Consider the following 27,768-nt stretch of genomic DNA (forward strand, 5'->3'; position numbering starts at 1 on the left):
AGATTTATAAAGTTCCTACCTATTAATTTACTACAGCGGCGCTCAGAAATAAAGGAACACGCTGAAGGTCAGGGAAATGCTGTATTAGGCTGGATCCAGAAAAGAAGGATCGGTCTTTCCCTTACAGTTCACATTCCTTTTGAATCCACTCTTGGCTTTGGCTCAAGAAATGCAGCAAAAATTGCAGCAAAACTGACTTGGGCAATGTGAACACGATGTGTTTTAGATGCCGGAACAGACGCTGACTTCAGGAAAACGCCTGTGGTCACTTTCCAGAAGGGGATTCGTCCGTCGGCGGTATTTCCGTATTTCTTGTGGAGTCTCTTACTCTGCACTGATAAGAATGAGCATGTCACTTCTCATCGTTTGAGTTTCCAAACCTTGAAGCGGTTAAAGGAAGCGACATAAGACAAAATCCGTTTGACATTGCTGTGCACCATGATCTTTGTATGGGGTGCTTTTGCAGTGGTGTTTTTTTTTTTTTTTTTGCAGGTACATTTCAGGCGGAATCCAACTGAAAAAGACCCTGTGTGCACATAGCTTGGACCGTGTGTATGATTGCATGTTTACACCCCAGTTCATCTGATGACAGAAAACTAATCAAGGTCTATTCACATGTACTACAAATACTTTGTCAGTCAGCCTTGCACCATATATACAATTACGGAAGCTGTTCAGGCTGTGGACCTTCATTGAGGGCTTTTTGCTTTATAACCCAAAATGTTGCTGCCCCCATAGCAAATATAATATTCCATATCACGAGCACACAGTGACACTGCCTGTGTGATATACTGCATAGATCGCAATTCATGGATGTCATGTAGACACTGCCTATGTGATATACTGCATAGATCGCAATTCATGGATGTCATGTAGACACTGCCTATGTGATATACTGCATAGATCGCAATTCATGGATGTCATGTAGCGTATAAATCCTGGTCTTAACCTGGCCATACACATTAGATAGCCATTGCCTTAACTCTTTTTGTCCTTTTTCCCACCTTCCTGCCTTCAACAGGTAATGCACGCTCAGTTTGTACAAGTGTCCATATGTTCTGAATAGGAGAAAGGGATTCACCCAACAGTGGATCTCCAACCAGAGCAAAAAAATCAGGCCTGTCGAAATCAAACAGGCCCATCCCCATCTTTTATTTTTTTCCCCTTGAAATTTTCCATTGGACAACCAGAATAATTATTAGCTGGTTACATTGATAGCAGTAAGTTTGGCTGGCATTAACCTAATGGATACCTTTTAATCATCATAAATGTGTAGTGTGCATTGCTGATTACCTCTATATCGGAGTGTGATGACACAGCATTTTATATAAATTAACCAGAAGTCTATTTTAAGTGAGCCAGGAGGAATACACTGTGATATGTGTTGAGTTTTGAATTTGTGTTTATTCTTTGATTGGTCAAGAAAACAGACTTTTTTGTCCGTATAAGCCTGTAATATCGCCTTATAAGTTGACATGTTGATACATATTGTGCTGTTATACTGGATGACTGAGACACAGGATAATTGAACAATGATGTTTGCTGATATATTGATTGCACATCGTCCAGGCCAGCTAGCTTGTTGACTTGCAAAACAGAGGCTTAAAAACTATGCAAATTGATTGGTCAAACAATGCAAGTTAACATCACATCTTTCTCTTGACCTTTGGATGCTGGCTTGAAGGACAACAGTTGTGGGCTATATGTGCCTGTAACAATATGCATCCAGTCATCTAGACCAGGGTTTCCCAACTCCAGTCCTCAAGGCACACCAACAGATCATGTTTTCAGGATTTCCTTAGTATTACTCAGGTGATAATTGCTTCACCTGTGCAATACAAAGGAAATCCTGAAAACATGATCTGTTGGTGTGCCTTGAGGACTGGAGTTGGGAAACCCTGATCTAGACAGCCAAGAGATCCAGAGATCCAAAGAAGCAGAAACTCTTTACAAAACCACAGCCAGAAACACTCTACAAGATAGAAGCCAGATCATGGCTCCATCACGAAGGGCACAGATTTGACATTCTACAGGATGCCAGCTTAGGGGACCATGGCCCCTGCTGAAAGAATACAAATTTGCTCCATTGACCATCACTGGACCCATGGATACATTTGGAGTAGTCAGGATTTGGACCCACCGGCCACTTGAGCCCATGGATACATTTGGGAAAGCCAGGATTGGGACCCACTGGTCACCTGGCTCCATGGAGATGTTCATAGATGCCAGGATGTGACCCTCCGGTCACCTGGTCTTGTACTTCAATGGACTGTCAGCTTCCTAAGCTTGCCGTTACCTCCTCTCTGTGGATGTCACCGGTGGGGGTAGTCAGCCCTGGAAGCCTCAAAGTCACAGCTGCTCTAATCCTGGTGGGTCAGTGGCAGGGTAAGACTCCTCTGTCACTTTGCACCATCTTGAGTATTTTTCTGTGACTGTTCTATGTGTTCTTTGCCTATTTTGTAGTTTAATAAAGTATTGCCACACTGTTTTACCCTCACCCTCTGTTTTCTGAGTAGTATTATGCCCACGGTACAAAAGGAGTGGACTTTCAGTGGGATGAGCCGTGGTCATAATACTACTCAGAAAACAGAGGGTGATTATTAAACTACAAAATAGGCAAAGAACACATAGAGCACCTGCTGGCCTGAGTATTCTGTCTCTTCTGTCTACAATGTCTGCGCTCCTTTAGAGTGGAAGAGTCCCCAAACAACTTTATTCTTAATTTTTGTATGCCAACTTATTTTAAAGGGGTTGTTACTGAGTAGATGTGGTGACAATCTAGTAATGATTCCATCAGAGGAGCGTTTCACACTTTTCAATGGAAGTGGGCAGGCTACCTCTCTAAGGCCTGACTTGCGGATCCCCTTGTTAAGTGGCCAAATAAAGACAAAAAGTGGTCCCTGTAATGACCATCAGGACATTGGAGTTCAGGGTTCTTTGCAAAGGTAATGATATAGAGGGACAAATGCAAAAAAAAAAAACAAAAAAAACCCCAGAACAATATCTCAAGTAAAGGGCCTTTGAGTAAGACATTTGGTAGTAGCTTTTTATGTGTAGGGGGTCGACAGACCTAAATAAATCTTCATATCTTTTTTTGTTTCACCATTCGCCTATTAAAAAAAAAAAAATAGCAAAAAATCCCTCTTTGGAAAATGACCAACCTGCTGTATTGTGGCAGCAATCGCTCATCTCGTGTTTTGATGGAAAGAGGAAAATCACGACTCGAGCATTTATCCATAGGGCTCATGTTCTGTATTACATTCCTCTTAGAAAAGCCATTTTCGTTCTCAGACATTAGGGACACAAATTACAGATAATTGTGGTCGGTTCAGAGGACACACACGACTCGGCAGCGAGAGAACAACTACTGTATATTTTTCACTGTGTGACAATCTATATTCTAGGAATAAAGTAGTGTCGGGTGGAATACTTTACACTCAGCGATAATTTGCTTTGGCCAGAGCCGGCGTAGCTATGATAATTCTTCCAAAATTAACAGACTGCATAGAAAAGAGTCTACCATGGAAAAGTAGAATAATTTCTGGCTTTAGATCCAACGATTGCAGCTGAAATAATGTTTCTTCCAGTCTTTCTAGCACCCATATATGTGGAGACCCAGTAGAGCTGGGCCTGATGCCCATGTTATGCTTCTGGTGATGCCTCCATCATTTGCGGGATTATTGCCTCATGTTTAAAGAGTTTTTAGCGGAATTTTCTTGAAAGAATCTGTGCGCTATTATATACAAAACTGCCATGACGTACAGTATGGGATTTAGACTTCGGGGGGCGCCATTTTCCAGGCTCCGATCCCATTTATGACATTTTGCAAAATAGTCTTTTATAATCCCGCAAATAGGTCCTGCTAAGGAGAAACTTGAATGGAAAGTTTTGATGAGAAAGTGTCCTAATTAGTGATGAGCAAGTATGCTCGTTGCTCAAGTTTTCCCGAGCATGCTCGGGTGATCTCCGAGTATTTGGGTGTCCTCGGAGCTTTAGTTTGTCGCGGCAGCTGCATGATTTGTGGCTGCATGACAGCCTGAATACATGTGGGGATTCCCTAACAAACAGACAATCCACAGATGTAATCAGGCTGTCATGTAGCCACAAATCATGCAGCTGCCGCGACAGAAACTAAAGCTCCGAGCACACCCAAATACTCGGAGATCACCCGAGCATGCTCGCTCATCACTAGTCCTAATTATTTAATGCAGGCACGTATTTTATTCTTTTACGCCTTAGAATACTTCATAGCAAGATGTCGTTTTTTTCACCCTGTGTAAATGGTGCTGTTCTCCTGAATATGGAAGTATTTTTCTTTTTACATTTTCTGTTCAAATTTAAGAAGATCAAGATTGTTCTACCAACACTGCAGCATGGCAGAAACCAGAGTGTCTATATTTCACCTCAATGTATACGTTAATCTGCCTGATACTGAATCTAAAAGGAATATGTGGCAAAGTGTTTGCTACCTAACCTGAGAGCAGCATGATGTAGGGACAGAGACTCTGATTCTAGTGATATACCGTATCACTTACTGGGCTCCTTGTTGTAGCTCTTATAAAATTGCTGTTTTATCAGCAGATTATCACATTAGGACTAGTAATCCTGCTGTCATGTAGTCCTCGATATTCATAAGCTCTATATAACTCTCCCACACATACTTATTGGCAGCTTTCTGCCTATGCACAGTGTAGACAGAAATCAGAGAGGTGTGGACGGTTTTATACAGAGCTCAGCATTAAAAAAAAAAAAAAAAAAATTAAATCTGCAGCAGAAAAAGCAGGGATTTTATCAAAACTGCAGCCCAGTGAGTAACTTATTGCTGGAATCGGGGTCTCTATCTCGATATCATGCAGCTCTCAGTTGCATGATATCACGGCTGTTAGACAGCAGCAACACAAGCAGGGATTGCCTAACAAACAGGCTGTCAAACAGCCGAGAAGCATGCAGGCGCGCGGACTCAAACATATTATTCGTGCCCGCCGAAGACACTCGGTTTACACCCACGCGTGGTCCGATCACACCTTATCCGAGTACGTTCACTCATCACTAGTAACAATCTGCGGTGCCAGTCACAGTCACTTCTGTGTGCGGGAAGAGAATGCGGAACTTGTGCAATTTACTGTGAAAAATGGTGGGGTTCCTGCAGGTACGCGATCTTTTCACGGTCTATGATTTATCCGAAATTCTTCTCCCTAAACATTTTCACGTGTGCAAAATCTTAACCTCTGTCTGTTTAGACAAAACTATTATAAGGGGAACACGTTTAAAGACGAGAAGAAGAATCCTTCATATATCAGAGATGTGCTGCTAGTATAGGGGGACCCAGATGGAACGGGACATCTGTACAATACAATAATAAAACTGTGGCGCCACCTAGGGGTGGTGACCTGTATGTACAATCCCATGTCCAGTAGTGGCTGATTGAAGAGGTGCCCACCAGACTGCCTCAGATTACTGCTAATAATTCTTTCATCGTTACTTAATGAGCCTTTTTACTTTTGAGGACCATATACTTTGAGGCATAGTAACTAACTCTAAGCATCAGGCGCCGTGTCGCTAGTGCATAGATTAGGCCACGTTGATTTTGTTATAATGGCATTGATAAAATACAGGAGCCGGGACTTTGATCTACAATGGGTTCCAACTTCTGGGATGTTCTCTGGGGATTTGTACTCGTATAAGTCTTAGTGGGAAACTATAGTGATAGGATAAAGAATAAACGACTTTATGGCGTATGTGCCTTAAAGTAAGGCAGGGGGATCAACTAAAAGCCCCTATTCACATTGGATAAGTCAGCCGAACCCTTTGATTTGTAATGTGTATGGGCGTCTCCTGATTGTCTTCAATAGATTTTGTTGGGGTACATAAGGAACATAGTATTAGGCGTCTGGGGTCTGCTCTGCAGGAATCCAGAGCCTCACATTCTGCGGTCACCTGCTGTCTATCTACTGCAGAGAAGATTACTTTGCAGCAGACCGCTCCAGAGACTAAGTTCCTCTGTGCTCCTACTGGGCATGCTCACGAGGCGATCTCCCATTGGAGATCAGGAGTCGTGCCCAGGTCCTGCTCCAGATCTCATTGGTCCATCTCGGAGATCTGGAAGGTCCCGCACGGCTATAAAAAGCGCTCATGACCGTTCGGCCATGCGCTAGTATAGACTATACTTGCTATGTGTGAATGGTGACGGATGTATAATTCTGGTGACTGACTTATTAAGAAACCCTTCCCTCTGATATTACGCATGTGGATAGGGAATCAGTTTAGCAGTCAGCGCCAGTCAGTGGCAAGCCTTAGGCCACTGTGCACACCGCACCTCTGCGCTAGCGTCCGACATAGCGCCTGCTTTGTAGCTGTGTCGTCCAGCGGCAGTGTCCTACACCGCGCTGCAGTTACAGCCCTTCTTGGCGCTCGCAGTAGCAATGCCGCACACACGGTAGGTCTAGACGGACGCAGCTCCTCTGTCTTAGGTCCTGCTCCTGTGACCTGATACCGTGTGTGCATTTCCCTGTGGTCTGTGATACTAACAGGCTCAGTGTTTTTGTATGTTTATGTTGCGGCGCCTCTGTGTGTGAACAGAGCCCTCTTTGCGCACTTCGGGTGAAGTCTAACCCGTGCGCATTATACCGCCATATTGCTTGTCTGTCGTTACCTAGCAGCGGAGTAACATCTACTGCACGGTGGACCCCGAGCGGCGAACGCACTTTATTATTTATTTTTATTTAGTGCGTTCCGCCGTTCCTAACACATAGATTCAGTCGCCGGATACCTTGTTTCGGGAAGGAGTGACGAAAGCTGCCGCCAGGCTGGGTGTTTGGGGAGACATAATTGTCAGCTGATTGCCAATTCAGCCAATGCTTAATGTATATAGTCCGCTTAAAAATCACTAGCCGTACAGCCTGATCTTAATCCAGTGCATAAAGTTTTTGGTAATTTGGCACCAGCTGGAGCTTTGGCAGAAACCACCTATTAATGAAAAGCTGTTAAAGGGGATATGACGCCATTATTTTACTATACTCAGTTTATACACTATTAAATTGATATCTTGGACCTGATGGGGTTGTTGTACTTACATTGAAAATTCATGTCATAGTAGTTAAATTGTTTTTAAACCTTTTACTGCCAGAAAATTAAAATGAGCAATTTTAGTCCACCTAACTTGGCTTAAAGGGGTTATCCTGTCTTCTGGTGCATTCTACAGTCACTCCACGTGACTGCAGTCTTCTGAATCTTTACGGCATGCACATCACACACTGTCGGGATTCTCTGTTGCCGGTGAGAACGGGTGTTCACGTGACTGCAGGTGTGCGATTTGCATGCTATCAGCCACAATCCGACTAGACGTGCTTGGCCTCGCTCAGTTCGCTGAGCACGTCTAGTCGGCACATGACTGCATGTATGCGAATGGCATACCCGCAGTCACGTGACCACCCGATCTTGCCTGCAAAACTAGGGAATCCTGACCATGTGAAGTGCACATGCAATAATGGTTCTGCCGCCTGCAGTCACATAGAGGGACTGCAGACTTTCACCAAAAGACGAGACAGCCACTTTAAGGCTTTAATTTCACCTGCTAAGAATAGATTTTGTGTGAACAATCTGTCAGCTACTACTTGTGTGTTGAAGTCTGCCAAGGTCAAGACAAGCGCTCACAAACAGGACTCCATCGTTGAATCGAAGATCCTAAGATCAGACAATAGAGCAGGTGGAGGTGTTGGTCTGCTCCTATCACCAAAATGTACCTTTCAGGTTATCCCTCAACTACCCTCACTAGTCTTCCCTTCTTTTGAGGTCCATGCCGTCAGACTCTACACCCCCTTCTCCATGCGAGTGGCGGTGGTATATCGTCCTCTCGGCCCCTCCCATCAGTTCCTGTATCATTTTGCAACTTGGCTTCCACATTTTCTCTCCTGTGACATCCCTACCCTCATCATGGCGATTTCCACATCCCTATTGCTCTTCCCATCTGCTACTCACCTTTTATCTCTAACCTCCTCGTTTGGCCTTTCGCAGCTTACTAATTCTCCAATGCATGAAGACGGAAACTCCCTCGACTTGGTCTTCTCTCGACTTTGTGCAGTGGATGATTTTGCAAACACCCCTCTCCCGCTCTCTGACCACAACCTTCTATCATTCTCTATCAAGAACTGCCAGGCTGCTCAGGTCACCCCCACTGTCCATACTTATAGAAACATACAGGCCATTAACACCCAGAAACTTATGAAGAACTTGCAGTCTTCATTGGCCCCTATCTCCTCCCTCTCATGTCCTGATTCTGCATTGAAGCATTACAATGAAACACTTCAAAGTGCCCTGGATGAATTTGCACCCCCTATAAATAGAACACCACAACACAGATGGCGACAACCCTGGCACACCCTGCAAACACGTTTCCTGCAGCGATGCTCCAGATGCGCCGAACATCTGTGGAGAAAATCCAATCTACACGAAGATTTCATCCATTATAAGTTTATGCTTAGAACATACAACACTGCCCTTCACCTCTCCAAACAAACCTATTTCAACACCCTCATCACCTAACTGTCCAATAACCCGAAACGTCTCTTTGACACTTTTCATTCTCTACTCAACCCAAGAGTACAGGCCCCAACCACGGAGCTCCGTGCTGACGATCTGGTCAATTACTTAGAAAAAATTGACCAGATTCGACAGGAAATTATCTCCCAATCACCTCATACCATGCACTGTCCTCCCTCCCCCCACTGCATCTAGCTCACTCTCTGATTTTGAACCAGTCACAGAAGAAGTAGTAAGCAGGCTCCTTGCATCTTCTCGACCAACCACTTGCACCAGTGACCCATTTCCGTCACATCTCCCCCAGTCCCTTTCCCCTGCTGTCACCCCTCACCTAACTAAAATATTTAACCTCTCTCTCTCTTCTGGTATCTTTCCCTCCTCATTTAAGCATGCCATCATACATCCACTACTTAAAAAACCATCCCTTGACCAAAACTGTGCCGCTAACTATAGACCTGTCTCTAATCTTCCCTTCATCTCTAAACTCCTGGAACGCCTGGTCCACTCCCGTCTTATCCGCTATCTCTTTGATAACTCTCTTCGTGACCCTCTCCAATCCGGTTTCCGCTCTTTACACTGTACTGAAGTCTCTAGTGATCTACTAACAGCTAAATCAAATGGTCATTACTCCATGCTAATTCTCTTGGATCTCTCTGCAGCATTCGACACTGTGGATCATCAGCTCCTCCTCACTATGCTCCGTTCCATTGGCCTCAAGGACACCGTTCTCTCCTATCTCGCTGACCGCTCGTTTACTGTATCTTTTGCCGGTTCCTCCTCCTCTCACCTTCCCCTTACTTTTGGGGTTCCTCAAGGATCGGATCGGTTCTAGGCCCCCTCCTCTTCTTGTACACTGCCCCTATTGGTCAAACAATCAGTAGATTTGGTTTCCAGTACCATCTCTATGCTGATGACACCCAATTATACGCTTCTCCTGACATCACGCCAGCCTTTCTAGAAAACACCGGTGATTGTCTAAACGCTGTGTCTAATATCATGTCCTCACTATATCTGAAACTGAACCTGTCAAAGACTGAACTCCTTGTGTTTCCTCCCGCTACTAATGTACCTATACCCGACATTGCCATTTCTGTGTGTGGTTCCACTATTACTCCCCAGCAACATGCCCGCTGTCTTGGGGTCATACTTGACTCCGAGCTTTCCTTTGCCCCACACATTCGATTACCGGCTCGCTCTTGTCATCTGCACCTCAAAAACATTTCTAGAATTTGACCTTTTCTTACTTTTGACTCTGCAAAAACTCTTACTGTTTCTCTTATTCATTCTCGTCTCGACTATTGTAACTCTCTTCTAATTGGTCTCCCTCTTACCAAACTCTCCCCTCTCCAATCTGTCTTGAATGCTGCAGCCAGGATCATATTCCTCACCAATCGTTACACCGACGCCTCTACCTTGTGCCAGTCATTACACTGGCTACCCATCCACTCCAGAATTCAGTATAAACTTATTACCCTCACCCACAAAGCCCTCCATGGCTCAGCACCACCCTACATCTCCCTTGTTTCAGTATACCACCCTACCCGCGCCCTCCATTCTGCTGATTACCTGAGGTTAGCATCCTCAATAATCAGAACCTCCCACTCCCGTCTCCAAGACTTTACACGTGCTGCACCAATTCTTTGAAATGCACTTCCCAGGTCAATACGATTAGTCCCCAATCCCCACAATTTTAAGCGTGCCCTGAAAACGCATTTATTCAGACTGGCCTATCGCCTCAACACATTAACCTAATCTATCCCTGTGTGGCACAGTCAAAAGTTTAACCATAACCAGGTTCCCCACATCATGGTCCCACATGCTTTATGCATCCATTAGCCCTCTGTGTCTGTACTGTTACTCACTTAACATTATGGCTGGTCCATACAATCAGGGGAACTGTTACCACCCACCTTTCGTTTCTACCTCTTTCCTCATAGACTGTAAGCTTGCGAGCAGGGCCCTCATTCCTCTTGGTATTTGTTATAATCTATGTGATTATTGTTATGCTGTAATGTCTATCGTCCCCTCTGAAATGTAAAGTGCTGCGGAATATGTCGGCGCTATAGAAATAAAATGTATTATCCTTTGGAGAACCGCTGAGACCCCAGAAAGTAAACTTCTGTCATAGAATAGAAAGCATTTGGTGACTTTAAGAGTGTCTACCCCTGCTTGGAAAAACGACCAGGCCTTCACCAAGCTTCCCATCTTCTATAGGAGCGAGTTCTTGTATCCCAGGCAGCAGCTCCTGACAGAACAAGCTCTCTTCAGAGGATCGACCGCGGTTACATAACACAAACCGTCTCAATTATGCAGGAACAGTTTATTCTTTGTCTGCACATAAATGTAGACAGTCGTGCACATTACGTTATCATTAACTAAAGAATATACATGAATTTGGCAATCCCTATTATCTTCGTCTTCTGTTGCTCCTGGACGGTATAATTTGATGCGTGGTGGGTCAATTTTCTGAAATGTCAAGAGTTTGCGCGAAAAGAATTGAGATTTAGTCATGGTTCTCCTCATGGAAACAGCTTATTACATAAGACGTCCACGTTCAGAGACATCTTCTGTGGTGTCCAAGGTGTGATTATGTAGAAATGTTTGCAGGTTTCATCTCTGTCTATACATGAGGGCTTCGCTACTGTATACTGTGGGCATAAAGTCCTGTTATATAGGAGGAGAAGCTTTGATATATTTTGGTGGCGCACAATGTGCGACCTGCACTCCATTCAACACCTATTGGGCTGCCAAGGGCTGCCCTCATCTTTGTCCGCCAGCACCATAGAGAATGGAGCAGCGGGTGAGCATCCAACTTGCTGCACCTTTATGTACGGGGGATAAGAGTTCCCCGTTGATGTGGGTCCCAATGGTGCGCCGCACCAATCAGAAAGGTATCCCCTGTCCTGCGGCTAGGCAATAACTTGTTTTCACTGGACGACCCCTTTAAAGAATAGTGTGTTTAATGTTAAATACCAGGGGGGAGTCATCTGGGCGGTCCCTCTTTTAGTGCCTTAATATACTGATCCTGGCGTGATGGACATCTCACAGCCCACTTTACAACATCACAAGTCATCTCCGGTGGCATATGACTTTTGTTCAGTGGCTGATGTCCTCATCCCATGGGAAGTCAGTCTATCTAGGATGGGTGTGTACAAGGACTGGAATGCATAATTCTTTAACAGAGTAATCAAATTGTTATTATTACTATATAGCTTTGCAGAATTTAAAATATTTTTATACTATTGTAGTTCAGGTTTCCGAACAACCATGCAAATTGTCTGGGTTGACCCACTTTTGATGTATATGCAACTATATGTACAAAAGCAGCATTGTGGCTCAGTGGTTAGCATTGCAGCCTTGCAGCGCTGGGGTCCTGGGTTCAAACCCCACCAAGGACAACATCTGCAAGGAGTTTGTATGTTCTCCAGGGCCGGACTGGGACTAAAATTCAGCCCTGGCATTTGAAGTTACACAGGCCCACTACTCACATGGTGACTATATAATATCTTTGTACACTTGTAGGTTACAAGAAGTGAGAGGAGATTAACACGACTATATAACATGTAGTCACAGCTGTGCCCAGTATTTCAGCTCAGTCCTATTTATTGCTTTCAGTTGCAGTACTCCTCCCAAAGCTCTGTCCCCTTTTGTACGCACGGTGACAGAATTCCTGGCAGAACTGCTATCCATTGGGCAACCAGACCCCCTGGTCATAGCTGCCCCTATCATACCTCCCAACTTTTGAAGAAGGGAAAGAGGGACAAAGACAAATTTTAGGCCACGCCCCAGCCACATCCATTTCGCAACTAGTCACACCCATGTCCACGCCCAACCGCACCCATTTAGCACTGCTGATCACACTGACTGGTACTGAGGGCACAGTGGCTGGCATTATGGGCACATTTGCTGGTACTGTGGGCACACTGACTGGTACTAAGGAAGAGAGAAAACAGAGAGAGAAAGAAGAACAGAGAGAAAGAAAGAGGGGAAAGAAAGAACAGAGAGAGAGAGAGAAAATGAGGGAAAGACAGAACAGAGAATGAGAAGGAAAGATACTATAGCAGCCCGGCTTCCATTGTAGTGCCCACCTGAGTCTCCCGCTGCAGGACATATCATGATCCGCTCACATGGCCGGCATCCCCGATTCCAAGGCGATCCTGCTGTCTGCGCTGTCGGAGGAGGACGTGGTGATGGATCTGAAGTATTCCTAGTTCCGTCACAATTTCCTCATGAAATTATCTCATTTCCGGTCAGCTTCCAGCACATCACTTCCGGTGGAACGTCATGTGTGAGTTTTAAAATGCTCCTCGGGGCTCCGCCGTGTACTCCTGTGTCTGTGGGAAAAGCCCGCTTTGTATGCTTCGTACACACTTGGCTCCGCTCCGTACATCCCGTACACATATGGCTCCACTCCGTACACACACGGCTCCTCTCGGTACACCTCGTACACGTGCGGCTCCGCTCCGTACACCTCGTACACACACGGCTCCGCTCTGTACACCTCGTACACACACGGCTCCTCTCCGTACACCTCGTACACACACGGCTTCGCTCCGTACACCTCGTACACACACGGCTCCGTTCTGTACACCTCGTACACACACGGCTACTCTCCGTACACCTCGTACACACACTGCTTCGCTCTGTACACCTCGTACACACGGCTCCTTTCCGTACACCTTGTACACGCGGCTCCTCTCCGTACACCTCGTACACACCCGGCTCCGCTCCGTACACCTCGTACACACCCGGCTCCGCTCCGTACACCTCGTACACACCCGGCTCCGCTCCGTACACCTCGTACACACCCGGCTCCGCTCCGTACACCTCGTACACACCCGGCTCCGCTCCGTACACCTCGTACACACCCGGCTCCGCTCCGTACACCTCGTACACACAGCTCTGCTACATCTACCCTGTAAACCCCTCCTGACCCCACACGTACTTCCCTCATCCAGCACCATGACAACCAGCACAGCAGAGTCCTGCAGACACCAAGAGGCAGGGCTGTGCGCACAGGACCTGTGATGAGGTCACAGGAGGGGCGGAGTCAGGGGTCTGGACAAAGACTCCTGATCATGTGACCCCTGACTGCTCCCCTCCTGTGACCTCCTCACAGGTCCTGTGTACAGAGAAGAGAGCAGGCAAGTGACGCTGTGAGTGGCTGCAGGGGAGGTCTCATGCTAGGGCGAGGATGGGGTGCGTTTGGGGGGGTGTGGCAGCTTATCTCCCTGCAGTGAGGGTTGGAAACTATAACCGCCGTGCCCGCAGAGAGGGCCGGCGGCAGGAACAACTCCCAGGTCAGTGGCCGCATCAGCTGGCAAGCGGCCAGATGAAAATGCCCGGTTGGGCATATTACCAATCCGGGCCTGATGTGCTCTCCATGTTTCCTCCGGGTTCTCTGGTTTCTTCCCACACTTCAGACATACTGATAGGGAATATAGATTGAGTCCCAAAGTGGACACATAAAGTTGGATGCCTTCTTGTAGAAAATTATATATTCTTTTGGAGCACCCCCAGGGTTTACTCGGTACCAGACCGGTGTCTTAAAAGGATGTGTCGCAGTGGCAGTGACCCGGTCCGTGGCTCTGGGTGTCCATGTAGAATAAGAGGAATAAAGTTTACGTGTAGATAAGTTCGTGATGCCACCTGTGGTATCTGGTCAGAAGGGGACCAGCGCTGCAGTGCAGACCCTCTGGGACAGATGGTATGATGCAGCAGATGTGTAATAGCTCCTGTGATGAAGGAGCAGCCGCCATCTTGGGATATGGGGCCACATGTCTGAGCTTGGCATCCATTTTGGTCTAAGTTCAGGAATTACAGGCAGCTAACGGCTTCTATACCCCCAGGTGCTGTGTACTTTGTAAATACAAGCAGGATTTAGTGTTCCAATGCTAAATAGCCAGGGCCATTGGTGTGATAATTAGGATAGGCCCAAAACAGAGCTTCAAAGCTCAAGTACGGAGCCGTGCCATCAGGGGGGCGGAAAAAAGCCTAGGGCTTCAATTAGAATGTAACTGCTAGCAGATGCAGGAATATACATCCTTTGTGTGTCCCAGATGCTTTGGCTCCATCCTAGAGCATGGATTATTAGCCCACCCTCTGACACAGGGGGAGGAACCTAGCGTGTTTAAGGATTGGCAGCCCCTGGCAGACATTCATTCTTTCACACAGAAGATCCGGACGATGACAATCAAAGAAGGACCTGGGGACAGACCTGCCGAGGGGAGCAGCGGCCCATGCTTTGGGGGTCTGTCCGGCAACTAAGATTCTTGTACCTGTGGACTGCAGAGCTCCCCAGCACCCACATGACCCTACAATCAGGTAAATTGACCTCCAGCTTAATATCTTAAGTCTTGTACCCTTATTGTTATATCTTTTCTCTGACTTCAAATTTACTGTATATTTCTGTAATTATCTAGTGCGCCCTTAAGGCAATTAAACTATAAACTTAATCTTGGGCTGATGCTTTTACTCTGATCACGAATCTTAGAACCCCCAGCGGGTAACAGGACCTCCTCCCCGGCGACCATTTGCTCTAGGTGCAGCTCCCTTACTGACCCGAGAGACAAAGGGGCCACCGGAGAGCTGTGCCTGTGTAGTTACGTCACGGTGGTGACGTGGGAGGAACAGGTCTGTGTGCGTTCCTCCACAGCTCCCCACAGGCAGATCTGTAGTCCCAGGGCAGCTGTAATGGATGTTGAGGTAGATGGTGAAGTAGCAGGTAGCAAGAGAGGTAACATTGCTAAGTGGGTGTTGCAGGGAGAGTTCAAAGAACACAACAGAGTGCAGTTTCTTTTACCTTTTACTGTGCTTTGTAGGTACAGTCCAGGATTCAGATTACAGATGGTACAGGACTTAGTAAACCTGGAAGCAACTTGGGAATCTCTCTATGCAGATGGGTTGTGAGGTCTCCTTTCTAGCGCTATTCTGAAGTACTTGCGGTTCTGGACTCCACACAAGTTCCACTTTCTGACTGTGAGGCTATGTGCACACGTCCAGAATTCCTGCGTATTTTGTTTTTGCTGTGTTTTTTCGCCGCGTAAACGCTGCAAAAACGCATAAAGTAAGCAACCCATTGAATTCAATGGCATTCCGCACGTGCTGTGCTAATGCTGCGTATTTTTCCGTGGCAAAATCGCATCACGGAAAAATACGCAGCATGCTCATTCTTTGTGTGGAATCGCGGGAATTCTGCACACATAGGAATGCATTGTTCCGCTTACTTTCCACATGTGACTATGCCCACCATGCGCAAAGTAAGCGGAAAATGTGCGGATGGTACCCAGGGTCTGGAGGAGAGGAGATTCTCCTCCAGGCTCTGGGTATCATATCCCTTTTAAAAAAAAAAAAGAATTAAAATAAAAAATCGTGTTATTCTCACCTTCCGGCGTCCCCCCGCAGCATTCCCAGGCCTCAGCGATGCTCCCGCCAACTCTCGTTCCCAGTGATGCCTTGTGACAATGACCTTCGATGACGTAGCGGTCTCGCGAGATGCTACGTCATCAAAGGTCATTGTCGCAAGGCATCGCTGGGAACGGAAGATGCCGGGAGCATCGCGAGGATCGGGAAAGCGGCGTGGGATGTCGGAAGGTGAGAATAACACCATTTTTTATTTTTTTTAATATTTTAAACTTTTATATCTTTTTACTACTGATGCTGCATAGGCAGCCTCAATAGTAAAAAGTTGGTCACACTACTTTAATCAAACACTATGTTTGACGAGTGTGACCAACCTGTCAATCAGTTTTCCAAGCGATGCTACAGATCATTTGGAAAATGCTGGCATTCTGCAAGCTAATTACGCTTGCAAAACGCTAGTTTGTTGCGGGAATTCCGCATGCGGAATTCTAGCATATTTCCTGCGGCAGGGAGTTGCGGAATTCCCGCATAAATTTCCGCTGCAATTCCGCAACGTGTGCACATAGCCTAACTTAGAAGTCCACTCGCATGACAGGTAGCTGTAGCCTCCTTCATGAATTGCCCTTAATGGCGTCTCTGACTCACACTTTGCTACTGTGTTGTCGAGTCTCAGTTGGGAATAAAGTGGTCACAAATTCTATTCCTCCGGTTTCTGCTGTAGAACCATTCGCATTCATACAGCCTCGGATACCGGCGTCTGGTCACTGCGCTTCAGCTTGGGGATGAGCTCTGCTCTAGCTCTAGTCCCCAGCTGGTCTCCACACTCTTCCCTCTCCACACTTCAACTCCCTAACTTCCTATTCCCGACGACAGAGAGCAGCTCCTCTGCTGTTAGTTTCAGAGCTCCCTCTGCTGGCCCGGAGTTGGAACTTTGTTGTGTGTTGGAACTACCTGACAGAGAGACCCTTTCTCTGCTCCCAGGCATGACATCACTCCCCACTGGAGGGAAGCAAGGTCACTGCGGCAACTATACTCCTGGGGGCGCCACACTTTCAGCCACGCTCCTGTAGTTGAAGAAAAACCTACAAAAAAATTAGTGCAGCCAAAACAAACACAATATAAGTGTGTTGGAAAAATTAATACATACAGTTAATTGATGACAAGTGTATTAAAATAGGGGGAACACTAGATGGTGTTAAAACACAGCAAGAGGAAGGTGGTGGATGATGATGATAAATATATAAAAATACATAAGACTAGGTGCTAAATCAATAAGGAAGGGAGAAAAGTTGAGGGGGGATAAGGTGAGCAGTCAATCAATGTAACATAGTTAGCAAGGCCAAAAAAGACATTTGTCCATCCAGTTAAGCCTATATTCCATCAGAATACCATAAATCTCCAGATCTACGTCCTTCTAAAGAACCTAATCACTGTAAGATACAATATTGTTATGCTCCAGGAAGACATCCAGGCCTCTCTTGAACCCCTTTAAAGGGGTCGTCCAACTGAGTTCGCCATCACCACCTCCTCAAGCAAGGAGTTCCAGATTTTCACTGCTCTAACAGTAAAGAATCCCTTTCTATGTTGGTGGAAAAACCTTTGCAGAGAATGCCCCTTGTGACAGTCAACTTCCTTGGTATAAACAGATCCTCAGAGAAATATTTGTATTGTCCCCTTATATACTTATACATGGTTATTAGATTGCCCCTCAGTCGTCTATTTTCTAGCCTAAACCTAATTTTGCTAATCTCTCTGGGTATTGTAGGTCCCCCATCCCCTTTATTAATTTTGTTGCCCTCCTTTGTACCCGATCTAGTTTCATTATATCCTTCCTGAGCATCGGTGCCCAAAACTGTACACAGTACTCCATGTTCAGTCTAACCAGGGATTTGTACAGAGGCAGTATAATGCTCTCATCATGTGTGTCCAGACCTCTTTTAATGCACCCCATGATCCCATTTGCCTTGGCAGCTGCTGCCTGGCACTGGCTGATCCAGGTAAGTTTATCATTAACTAGGATCCCCAAGTCCTTCTCCATGTCAGATTTACCCAGTGGTTTCCTGTTCAGTGTGTAATGGTGATATTGATTCCTTCTTCCCATGTGTGTAACCTTACGTTTATCATTGTTAAACTGCATCTGCCACCTTTCAGCCCAACGTATCCAGATCCATCTGTAGCAGAATACTATCTTCTCTTGTATTGACTGCTTTACATAGTTTTGTGTCATCTGCAAATATCGATATTTTACTGTGTAAACCTTCTACCAGATCGTTAATAAATATGTTGAAGAGAATAGGTCTCAACACCGACCCCTGCGGAACCCCACTGGTCAGAGTTACCCAGTTAGAGAATATACCATTTATAACCACCCTCTGCTTTCCAGTTACTTACCCATTTACACACATTTTCCCCCAGACCCAGCATTCTCATTTTGTGTACCAACCTCTTGTGTGGCACGGTATCAAACGCTTTGGAAATATAAAGATATACAACATCCAATGACTTGCCTTGGTCCAGTCTATAGCTTACCTCTTCATGGAAACCGGTTAGATTGGTTTGACAGGAGCGATTCCTCATAAACCCATGCTGATATGGCATTAAACAGTTATTCTCATTGAGATAATCCAGAATAACATCCCTCAGAAACCCTTCAATTATTTTACCAATTTACTGGCCTATTATTTCCAGGTTCACTTTTAGAGCCCTTTTTGAATATTGGTACCACATTTGCTATGCGCCAGTTCTGTGGAATAGACCCTGTCGCTATAGAGTCCCTAACTAAAATAAATAATGGTTTGTTTATTACATTACTTAGTTCTCTTAGTACTCGTGGGTGTATGCCATCCGGACCCGGAGATTTATCTATTTTAATCTTATTTAGCCGGATTTGCACCTCTTCTTGGGTTAGATTGGTGACCCTTAATATAGGGTTTTCTTTGCCTCTTGGCATTTCACCTAGCATTTCATTTTCCACCGTGAATACCGTGGAGAAGAAAGTGTTTAAAATATTAGCTTTTTCCTCGTCATCTACAACCATTCTTTCCTCACATATTTTTAAGGGGCCTACACTTTCACTTGATTCTTTTACTATTGATATAGTTGAAGAACAGTTTGGGATTAGTTTTTCTCTCCTTAGCAATGTGCTTCTCTGTTTCCTTTTTGGCAGCTTTAATTAAATTTTTTAGATACAGTATATTTTCTCCCTATAGTTTTTAGAGCTTCAACGGTGCCATCCTGCTTTAGTAGTTTAAATGCTTTCTTTTTACTGTTAATTGCCCCTCTTACTTCTTTGTTTAGCCACATTTGGTTCTTCCTATATCTTGTGCTTTAATTCCCAAAAGGTATAAAGCGCTTACAGTGCCTATTTAGGATGTTCTTAGGCTAGATTCACATTGCGTTAAGGGCATCCGTTTAATGGATCAGTTTAACGGATGCGCTAACGCAAATGCAATGTCTGACATCTTTTGTGACCTAGCGCATGCGCTAACGCATGGTAGCTTTTCGTTACCATGCGTTAGCCCATACAGGTCTATGCACAGCAAACGCGTCCGTTCGCTGTGCGCTAGACCCGACGCACCCTTGGACGCTGCAGACCGCGTTCGAGGGTGCATCATGAAGTAATGCATCATCGCTAACTAATGCTGATTTTGGCATGCGTTAGGATGCGCTACTGTTATTGCGGGCAATGGCAGCGTTAACGCTCCCGTTACATAGCGTTAGTGCCACTATGTAACGGATGCCGTCAGCGCATTGCACGCAACGCAATGTGAACCCAGCCTTAAACATTTCCCATTTATCTGTATTCTTATTTCTGAGGACATTGACCCAGTCAGCTAGATTAAGGGCATCTCTATGCTGGTCAAACTTTGCCTTCCTAAAGGTCAGTTCTTTCCTAGCGAAAGACAAGTGAAACTGTACAATATTGTGGTCACTATGTCCTAGATGCCCGACGACCTGCAGATTTGTTATTCTGTCACGTCTATTAGTATTGGGTCTAAAAGTGCTGCTCCTCTGGTTGGATTCTGTACAAATTGTGAAAGATAATTTTTCTTGGCTATTAGCAGAAACCTGTTGCCTTTGTGTTTCACAGGTCTCTGTTTCCCAGTTAATATCCGGGTAAAGTCCCCCATAACAAGGACCTCATTATGGGTTGCAGTTTCATCAATCTGCCTTAGTAGTAGACTTTCCATGATTTCTGTTATACAGTGGGGGAAAAAAAGTATTCAGCCACCAATTGTGCAAGTTCTCACACTTAAAAGATGAGAGGCCTGTAATTGACATCATAGGTAGACCACAACTATGAGAGTCACAATTTGAAAACAAATCTAGAAAATCACCTTGTCTGACTTGGCAAGATTTATTTTTCAAATTATGGTGGAAAATAAGTATTTGGTCACCTAAAAACATGCAAGATTTCTGGTTCTCACAGACCTGTAACTTCTTCTTTAAGAGGCTCCTCTGTCCTCCACTCATTACCTTTAGTAATGGCACCTCTTTGAACTTATCAGTATAAAAGACACCTGTTCACAACCTCAAACAGTCACACTCCAAACTTCACTATGGTGAAGACCAAAGCGCTGTCGAAGGACACCAGAAACAAAATTGTAGCCCTGCACCAGGCTGGGAAGACTGAATCTGCAATAGAAAAGCAGCTTGGTGTGAAGAAATCAACTGTGGGAGCAATAATAAGAAAATGGAAGACATACAAGACCATTGGTAATCTCACTCGATCTGGGGCTTCACACAATATCTCACCCCATGGGGTCAAAATGATCACAAGAACAGTGAGCAAAAATCCCAGATCCACACAGGGGAACCTAGTGAATGACCTGCATAGAGCTGGAACCACCGCAACAAAGGCTACCATCAGTAACACTCTACGCCGCCAGGAACTCAGATCCTGCAGTGCCACTCGTGTCCCCCTGCTTAAGTCAGTACATGTCTGGGCCTGTCAAAAGTTTGCTAGAGAGGATTTGGATTATCCAGAAGAGTATTGGGAGAATGTCATATAGTCTGATGAAACCAAAATAGAAATGTTTGGTAGAAACAAATCTCGTTGTGTTTGGCGGAGACAGAATCCAAAGAACACCATACCTTCTGTGAAGCATGGGGGTGGCAACATCATGCTTTGGGACTGTTTCTCTGCAAAGGGACCAGGACAACTGATCTGTGTACATGAAAGAATGAATGGGGCCATGTATTGTGAGATTTTGAGTGCAAACCTCCTTCCATCAGCAAGGGCATTGAAGATGAAACATGGATGAGTCTTTCAGCATGATAATGATCCCAAGCACACTGTCAGGGCAAAGAAGGAGTGGCTTCGTAAGAAGCATATGAAGGTCCTAGAGTAGACTAGCCAGTCTCCAGATCTCAAAGCCATAAAAAACCTTTGGAGGGGTTTGAAAATTTCTGTTGCCCAGCGACAGGCCCAAAACATCACTGCTCTAGAGGAGATCTGCATGGAGGAATGGGTCAACATACCACCAACAGTATGTGCCGACCTTGTGAAGACTTACAGAAAACGTTTGACCTCTGTCATTACCAACAAAGGATATATTACATAATATTGAGATGAACTTTTATTAATGACCAAATACTTATTTTCCACCATAATTTGCAAAATAAATCTTACCAAATCAGACAAGGTGATTTTCTGGACTTGTTTTCTCATTTTGACTCTCATAGTTGTGGTCTACCTATGATGTCAATTACAGGCCTCTCTCATCTTTTTAAGTGGGAGAACTTGCACAATTGGTATTTGGGGGTTTGTAACAGACCACAGTGAGAATTTTGTTACTATTTTTCCCTCCATGTATTTTGACCCATATGGACTCGACATCCTCATTCCCTTCGGTAATATCCTCCCTTAAAGTAGACTTTAGACAAGACTTTACATAAAGACAAACCCCTCCTCCTCTCTGATTTTTACTGTCTTTTCTAAACAGACTGTAACCCTGTAAATTAAAGGGAATCTGTCACCCCATTTTAGCCCTATAAGCTGCGGCCACCTCCATCAGGGGCTTATCTACAGCATTCTGTAATGCTGTAGATAAGCCCCCGATGAAACCTGAAAGATAAGAAAAACACGTTAGATTATACTCACGTGGGGGCGGTGGGTGTCGCGTTCCTGTCCGGCGCCTCCCATCTTCATACGATGACGTCCTCCTTGCTTCTCCCTCGGCTCCTGCGCATGCGTACTTTATCTGCCCTGTTGAGGGCAAAGCAGAGTACTGCAGTGTGCAGGCGCCAGGAAAGGTCAGAGAAGTCCGGCGCCTGCGCACTGCAGTACTCTGCTCTGCCCTCAACAGGACAGATAAAGTACACCTGCGCAGGAGCCGAGGGAGAAGCAAGGAGGACACCATCGTATGAAGATGGGAGGCGCCGAACCACGACACCCATTGGACCGGACGTAACGCCGGGGTGAGTATAATCTATTTTGTTTTTCTTATCTTTCAGGTTACATCGAGGGCTTATCTACAGCATTACAGAATGGTTTAGATAAGCCCCTTTTGGTGGTGCTGGCAGCTGATAGGGCTAAAATGGGGTGACAGACTCCCTTTATCTGCCTAGTCATAGCTTTCATCTAACCATGTCTCGGTTATTCCCACTATGTCATAGTTACCTGTAGATATTTCTGCTTCTAGTTCTTCCATCTTGTTTGTCAGGCTTCTGGCATTTTCGAGCTTGCAGTTTAGAGGTTTTTGTTTTTTTCAAGTCTCCTCCTTGTGGATTGTTTTAGAAATTTTTTTACCTTCCTTCCCAGTATGTTGTCTTGGGTCTTCTTTGCTTCACCTCATATCCTTCATCAGTATATTTTCTGGCTTCATGTTCGTGTCTAACGTGACACATAGTGTACGGTATCCTGTCGTTGGTGGCTTAGAGCCATCTACATGCTTAAATCTATAGGAGGCATCCATGTTCCTCCAGCAGCATCTTTCATTGACCAAACCATTCAGCGTGCCACACGATGTTCTAATAGTTAAGCCATTAACAAAAAAAAGGACAATAAACAAGAAGTTAAAAAAAAGAATTAGGTGAAAAGCGAGGTCAGCGGCTGCACATGAGCGAGAAAAAGATTGCTGCAAATAACAGTAATTGTGTGCTACCTCTTATCTTCCTTAGTTGATGACATTTGCTGCTCCTCGTGCCAGTCCAGAAATAAACTCTGAATGCTGGGAACTATTTTGATTTCACATTTTAGAACAAATTTCACCATGTATTTAGGGGCAAAGTGCCCAATTCATTAAAGTGTTTTCACCAGAATTCTAGTTTGGAAAACAATGAAAATTCACAACTTTTTTGCACAACTTAAATCTGTCACCGGGTTTTTCTACCTCGTTTTGAGAACAGCATGATGTAGGAAAAGATACCCTGATTCCAATGATGTGTCACTTAGTTTACTGGATGCAGCAGATGTGACTCTCTTCTAATCGGTCTCCCTCTTACCAAACTCTCCCCTCTCCAATCTGTCTTGAATGCTGCAGCCAAGATCATATTCCTCACCAATCGTTACACTGATGCCTCTACCTTGTGCCAGTCATTACACTGGCTACCCATCCACTCCAGAATTCAGTATAAGCTTCTTACCCTCACCCACAAAGCCCTCCATAGCTCAGCACCACCTTACATCTCCTCCCTTGTTTCAGTATACCACCCTACCCGCGCCCTCCGTTCTGCTGGTGACCTGAGGTTAGCATCCTCAATAGTCAGAACCTCCCACTCCCGTCTCCAAGACTTTACACGTGCTGCGCCAATTCTTTGGAATGCACTTCCCAGGTCAATACGATTAGTCCCCAATCCCCACAATTTTAAGCGTGCCCTGAAAACGCATTTATTCTGACTGGCCTATCGCCTCAACACATTAACCTAATCTATCCCTGTGTGGCAATGCCAAAAGTTTTACCATAACCAGGTTCCCCGCATCATGTTCCCACATGCTTTATGCATCCAGTAGCCCTCTGTGTTTGTACTGTTACACACTTAAAATTATGGCTGGTCCATACAATCAGGGCAATTGTTACCACCCACCTTTCGTGTCTACCTCTTTCCTCATAGACTGTAAGCTTGCGAGCAGGGCCCTCTTTCCTCCTGGTATTTGTTAGAATCTATGTGATTATTGTTATGCTGTAATGTCTATTGTCTGTACAAATCCCCTCTGAAATGTAAAGTGCTGCGGAATATGTCGGCGCTATAAAAATAAAATTTATTATTATTATGTGACACAACCAGAGTTTTTAGATGCAGCATGTAGCAGAGCTCAGAAAGCGAACATCTCCCACCCCACATATTTCTATGTATATTTGCATATTTGACAGTAAGCTGGTTATCAGAGGAGGAGGAGTGTGATCAGACCAGAGCTCACATGAGCTGTAGTCCAGGCAGTGATAATCTCCTGGTGATAAAACCTTCATTGTATTGAAATAGCACACAGCCTAACAAGCGACACATCCCTGAATTCTATGTTTTTATCCCCTACTTCATGCTGTCCTCAGATTACATAACAAAAACCTGCTGACAGATTCCCTTTAAAGTTGCATGAATATTTTGCGCCATTTGGCCTTTCTTTACGTGAGTCCCAGCCAGCTTCTTTAAAAAGGGCAGAGCGTGGGTAAAGCCCGATTGGCAAATTCATCAAAAATTGACGCTATGTTACTCGCATAAATTATGGCAGTAGCCTTTCTGACGGAGACACTTGTAAGGTGTAAGATGCACCTAATTCATTAAAAGGCACACCCATCAGTAAGACCATTTTGTAGAACGCCAGTTTTTATGAATCTGGCCCAAAGTCTTTTGTGAAAAAATCTTTTACAGATATATATTCTGCCTTTGTCACTTTGTCCACACTGCCCACTTTAATGGGATTATCCAGACATTCCGAAGAGTATTCAGCCAAAAAATATTCCTAAATCGCCCCATACACTTAAGATAACTATCAACCAAATGATGGTTCGGCCGATCGTTGAGGTGGCGGTTCTTTTGAGTGCTCCGCCATTCTCTACGAGAGAGCCACTGCCGGCCACCTCCGATGGCAGCTTACCTCTTAGAGAACAAAGAATCAGCAATCTGAAAGCGGACATGCCTAATCCTGTCCCCAACATCAGTTACCATGGGGCAATCAGGAGCCCCCTTCCCCACCCTTGTAATAATATGTGGAATGTTATTTTAGGACTATGTTACCAGAGATTTTTTTTACACCAATAGCTGGCTAAAAATATTGGGAATAGCTTAAATGGCTTGTCCCATAAACAAGATATATTACCTGGCCACAGGTGAGTATCTGACAACTGAGACCACCAAAGCGTGAAATTGGGTCCGAAAGTCTCTTGTTTGAATGGATTGATAATGAGCACGTGCGGCCACTGCTCCATTCACTCTGTATCGGAGCAGTGGACAGACATGCTCATTACTCCACCATTTAGAGGCCCCCATAACCAGGATCGATGGGGGGTCTCCGAAACCAAACCACCAGCAGTTACAAAGTTATCATGTATTTGGAAAGTCAGTCATAAATGTTGTTTATGGGACAATCCCTTCAAAAAGGAGTTATCAGTTTTGCTGTTGATGCGATGTCATCTCTGCAGATGGTCAAAAAAGACTGGGGCAGTGGCAGAGAGTCGGCGCTGGAGAGGGTAAATAAAGCTCATTTTGTAATTTCAGATATCACTGAGCCTGTGGGCTAAAACAAGGTGAAAGGGAACAACCACTTTATGGGGAATCTGTCACCAGATTTTTCTCAACCTCCTCTAAGCAGCACGATGTAGGGGCAAGAGACCCTGATTGCAGTGATATTTTACTTTTTGGGCTGCTTGCTGCAGTTTTGATTAAAACCTGTTTTATATGCTGCTCATATGCCAGTTCTCTGAATGCGGAGCTCTGTATAATCCCGCCCACACCTCTGAAAGCTGCGAATCAGTGGTGGGGGTGGCGTCGGACTATATGGCAGCAAGTTTACTAGTCCTCTAGTGATGATCTCTGGTGATAAAACAGTGATCTCATCAAAACTAGAGAAAGCAGCCCCATAAGTGACACAGCACTAGAATCAGGCTCTCTGGCCCTACATTATGCTGCTCTAAGATTAGGTTGCATAAATCTAATGACAGATTCCCTTTAAGGCGATCTACATCCCAGATGATTTCTACCCTGTAACGCTAAGTTCTTACTCTATTTGAGACCAACATTTCTTCGCTTTAGGGCAAATTAATTTTGCTTCATAGTTGGGTACATTGGATTTTATTACACTTATTGGTAAAGTATTCAAACCCAGCCATGAAATGGCCATCCAAGATCTCGATCACTTCTATCTGGTACCAGTTGGAACTGTTTTCTCTTTCTTATCTGAATAATGGGAAATTAAACAGTAATTTATAATTACCCCATACTTTTTTATTTATTTTTTTGTGTATATTGTGTTTTTGCAGGATAGACTTGGACAAAGCCAAAGCCACAGGAGAATGGAAAGCCGTGCACGATTTCTATTTAACCACATTTGATTCGTTCCTGGAGTTAAATGCTGCATTCAAGGTAATCTATAACATTCTGTAGAAGCCTTTATTAGCATGGTGAATAATGGATTAGAAACGTTATTCTACACTGGTATGTAAAGGGACTCCAGTGTGATGAAGAATACAGGAGCATAAAAAAAATCATTGCTTTGCATGATTTAAAGGGCATCATCCTTAAAATAGAATACTTGGAAACAGAAGTCCTCATGTGCGATGGTCATAATTACTCTCTTTGGCTTGCCACTTACATGTCATTTACTAATTTCTGCCAGTCATTGCCCCTAGGTGAGGCATCAGGCTGTCTCCAATTCCTGAGCGGCATGTAAATCTTCTATAATGTGTAGATTATCTTCGCTGCTTCTTCTCTCTTCCTTTTATAAATTTATATTACTGTAATTATCTGCTATTGTTTTTAAACTGTGATGCAATTCTTATGTCGTATATACTCTAGTATAAGCCGACCCGTGTATAAGCCAACCCCCCTAATTTTGCCACAAAAAACTGGGAAAACTTATTGACTCGAGTATAAGCCTAGTAGGGTGGGAAATGCAGCAGCTACTGGTTAATTTTAACCCCTTCATGACCAAGCCTATTTTGACCTTAATGACCAGGCCATTTTTTTGCAATTCTGACCAGTGTCCCTTTATGAGGTAATAACTCAGGAACGCTTCAACGGATCCTAGCGATTCTGAGATTGTTTTTTCGTGACATATTGGGCTTCATGTTAGTGGTAAATTTAGGTTGATAATTTTTGCGTTTATTTGTCAAAAAATCAGAAATTTGGTGAAAATTTAGAAAATTTTGCAATTTTCAAATTTTGAATTTTTATTCTGTTAAACCAGAGAGTTATGTGACACAAAATAGTTAATAAATAACATTTCCCATATGTCTACTTTACATCAGCACAATTTTGGAAACAAAATATTTTTTTGTTAGGAAGTTATAAGGGTTAAAAGTTGACCAGCGATTTCTCATTTTTACAATAAAATTTACAAAACCATTTTTTTTAGGGACCACCTCACATTTGAAGTCACTTTGAGGGGTCTATATGGCAGAAAATACCCAAAAGTTACACCATTCTAAAAACTGCACCCCTCAAGCTACTCAAAACTACATTCAAGAAGATTATTAACCCTTCAGGTGTTTCACAGGAACTAAAGCAATGTGGAAAGAAAAAATGGACATTTTAATTTTTCCAACAAAAATTTTCTTTTAGCATCAATTTTTTCATTTTCACATGGGAAACAGGATAAAATGGATCCTAAAATTTGTTGGGCAATTTCTCCTGAGTACAACGATACCTCATATGTGGTCATAAACCACTGTTTGGGCGCACGGCACGGCTCAGAAGGGAAGGAGCACCATT

At 44.5% G+C, this 27,768-nt stretch overlaps 1 protein-coding gene across 2 annotated transcripts in view; it reads left to right on the plus strand.

The window, feature by feature from the left end:
• Nucleotides 1-27,768, plus strand: part of HECTD2 (HECT domain E3 ubiquitin protein ligase 2) — a 145,850-nt gene that overhangs the window by 41,493 nt on the left and 76,589 nt on the right. For both annotated transcript variants that reach the window (XM_073585927.1, XM_073585928.1), the window contains exon 4: nucleotides 26,319-26,421. In XM_073585927.1, coding sequence (XP_073442028.1) covers nucleotides 26,319-26,421 — 103 coding nt within the window. The remainder of the gene's footprint in view (nucleotides 1-26,318; nucleotides 26,422-27,768) is intronic.

This window comes from Dendrobates tinctorius, unplaced genomic scaffold (genome assembly GCF_039654945.1).
Source record: "Dendrobates tinctorius isolate UK_male_01 unplaced genomic scaffold, ASM3965494v1 ptg000089l, whole genome shotgun sequence".
Taxonomy (NCBI): Eukaryota; Metazoa; Chordata; class Amphibia; order Anura; family Dendrobatidae; genus Dendrobates; species Dendrobates tinctorius.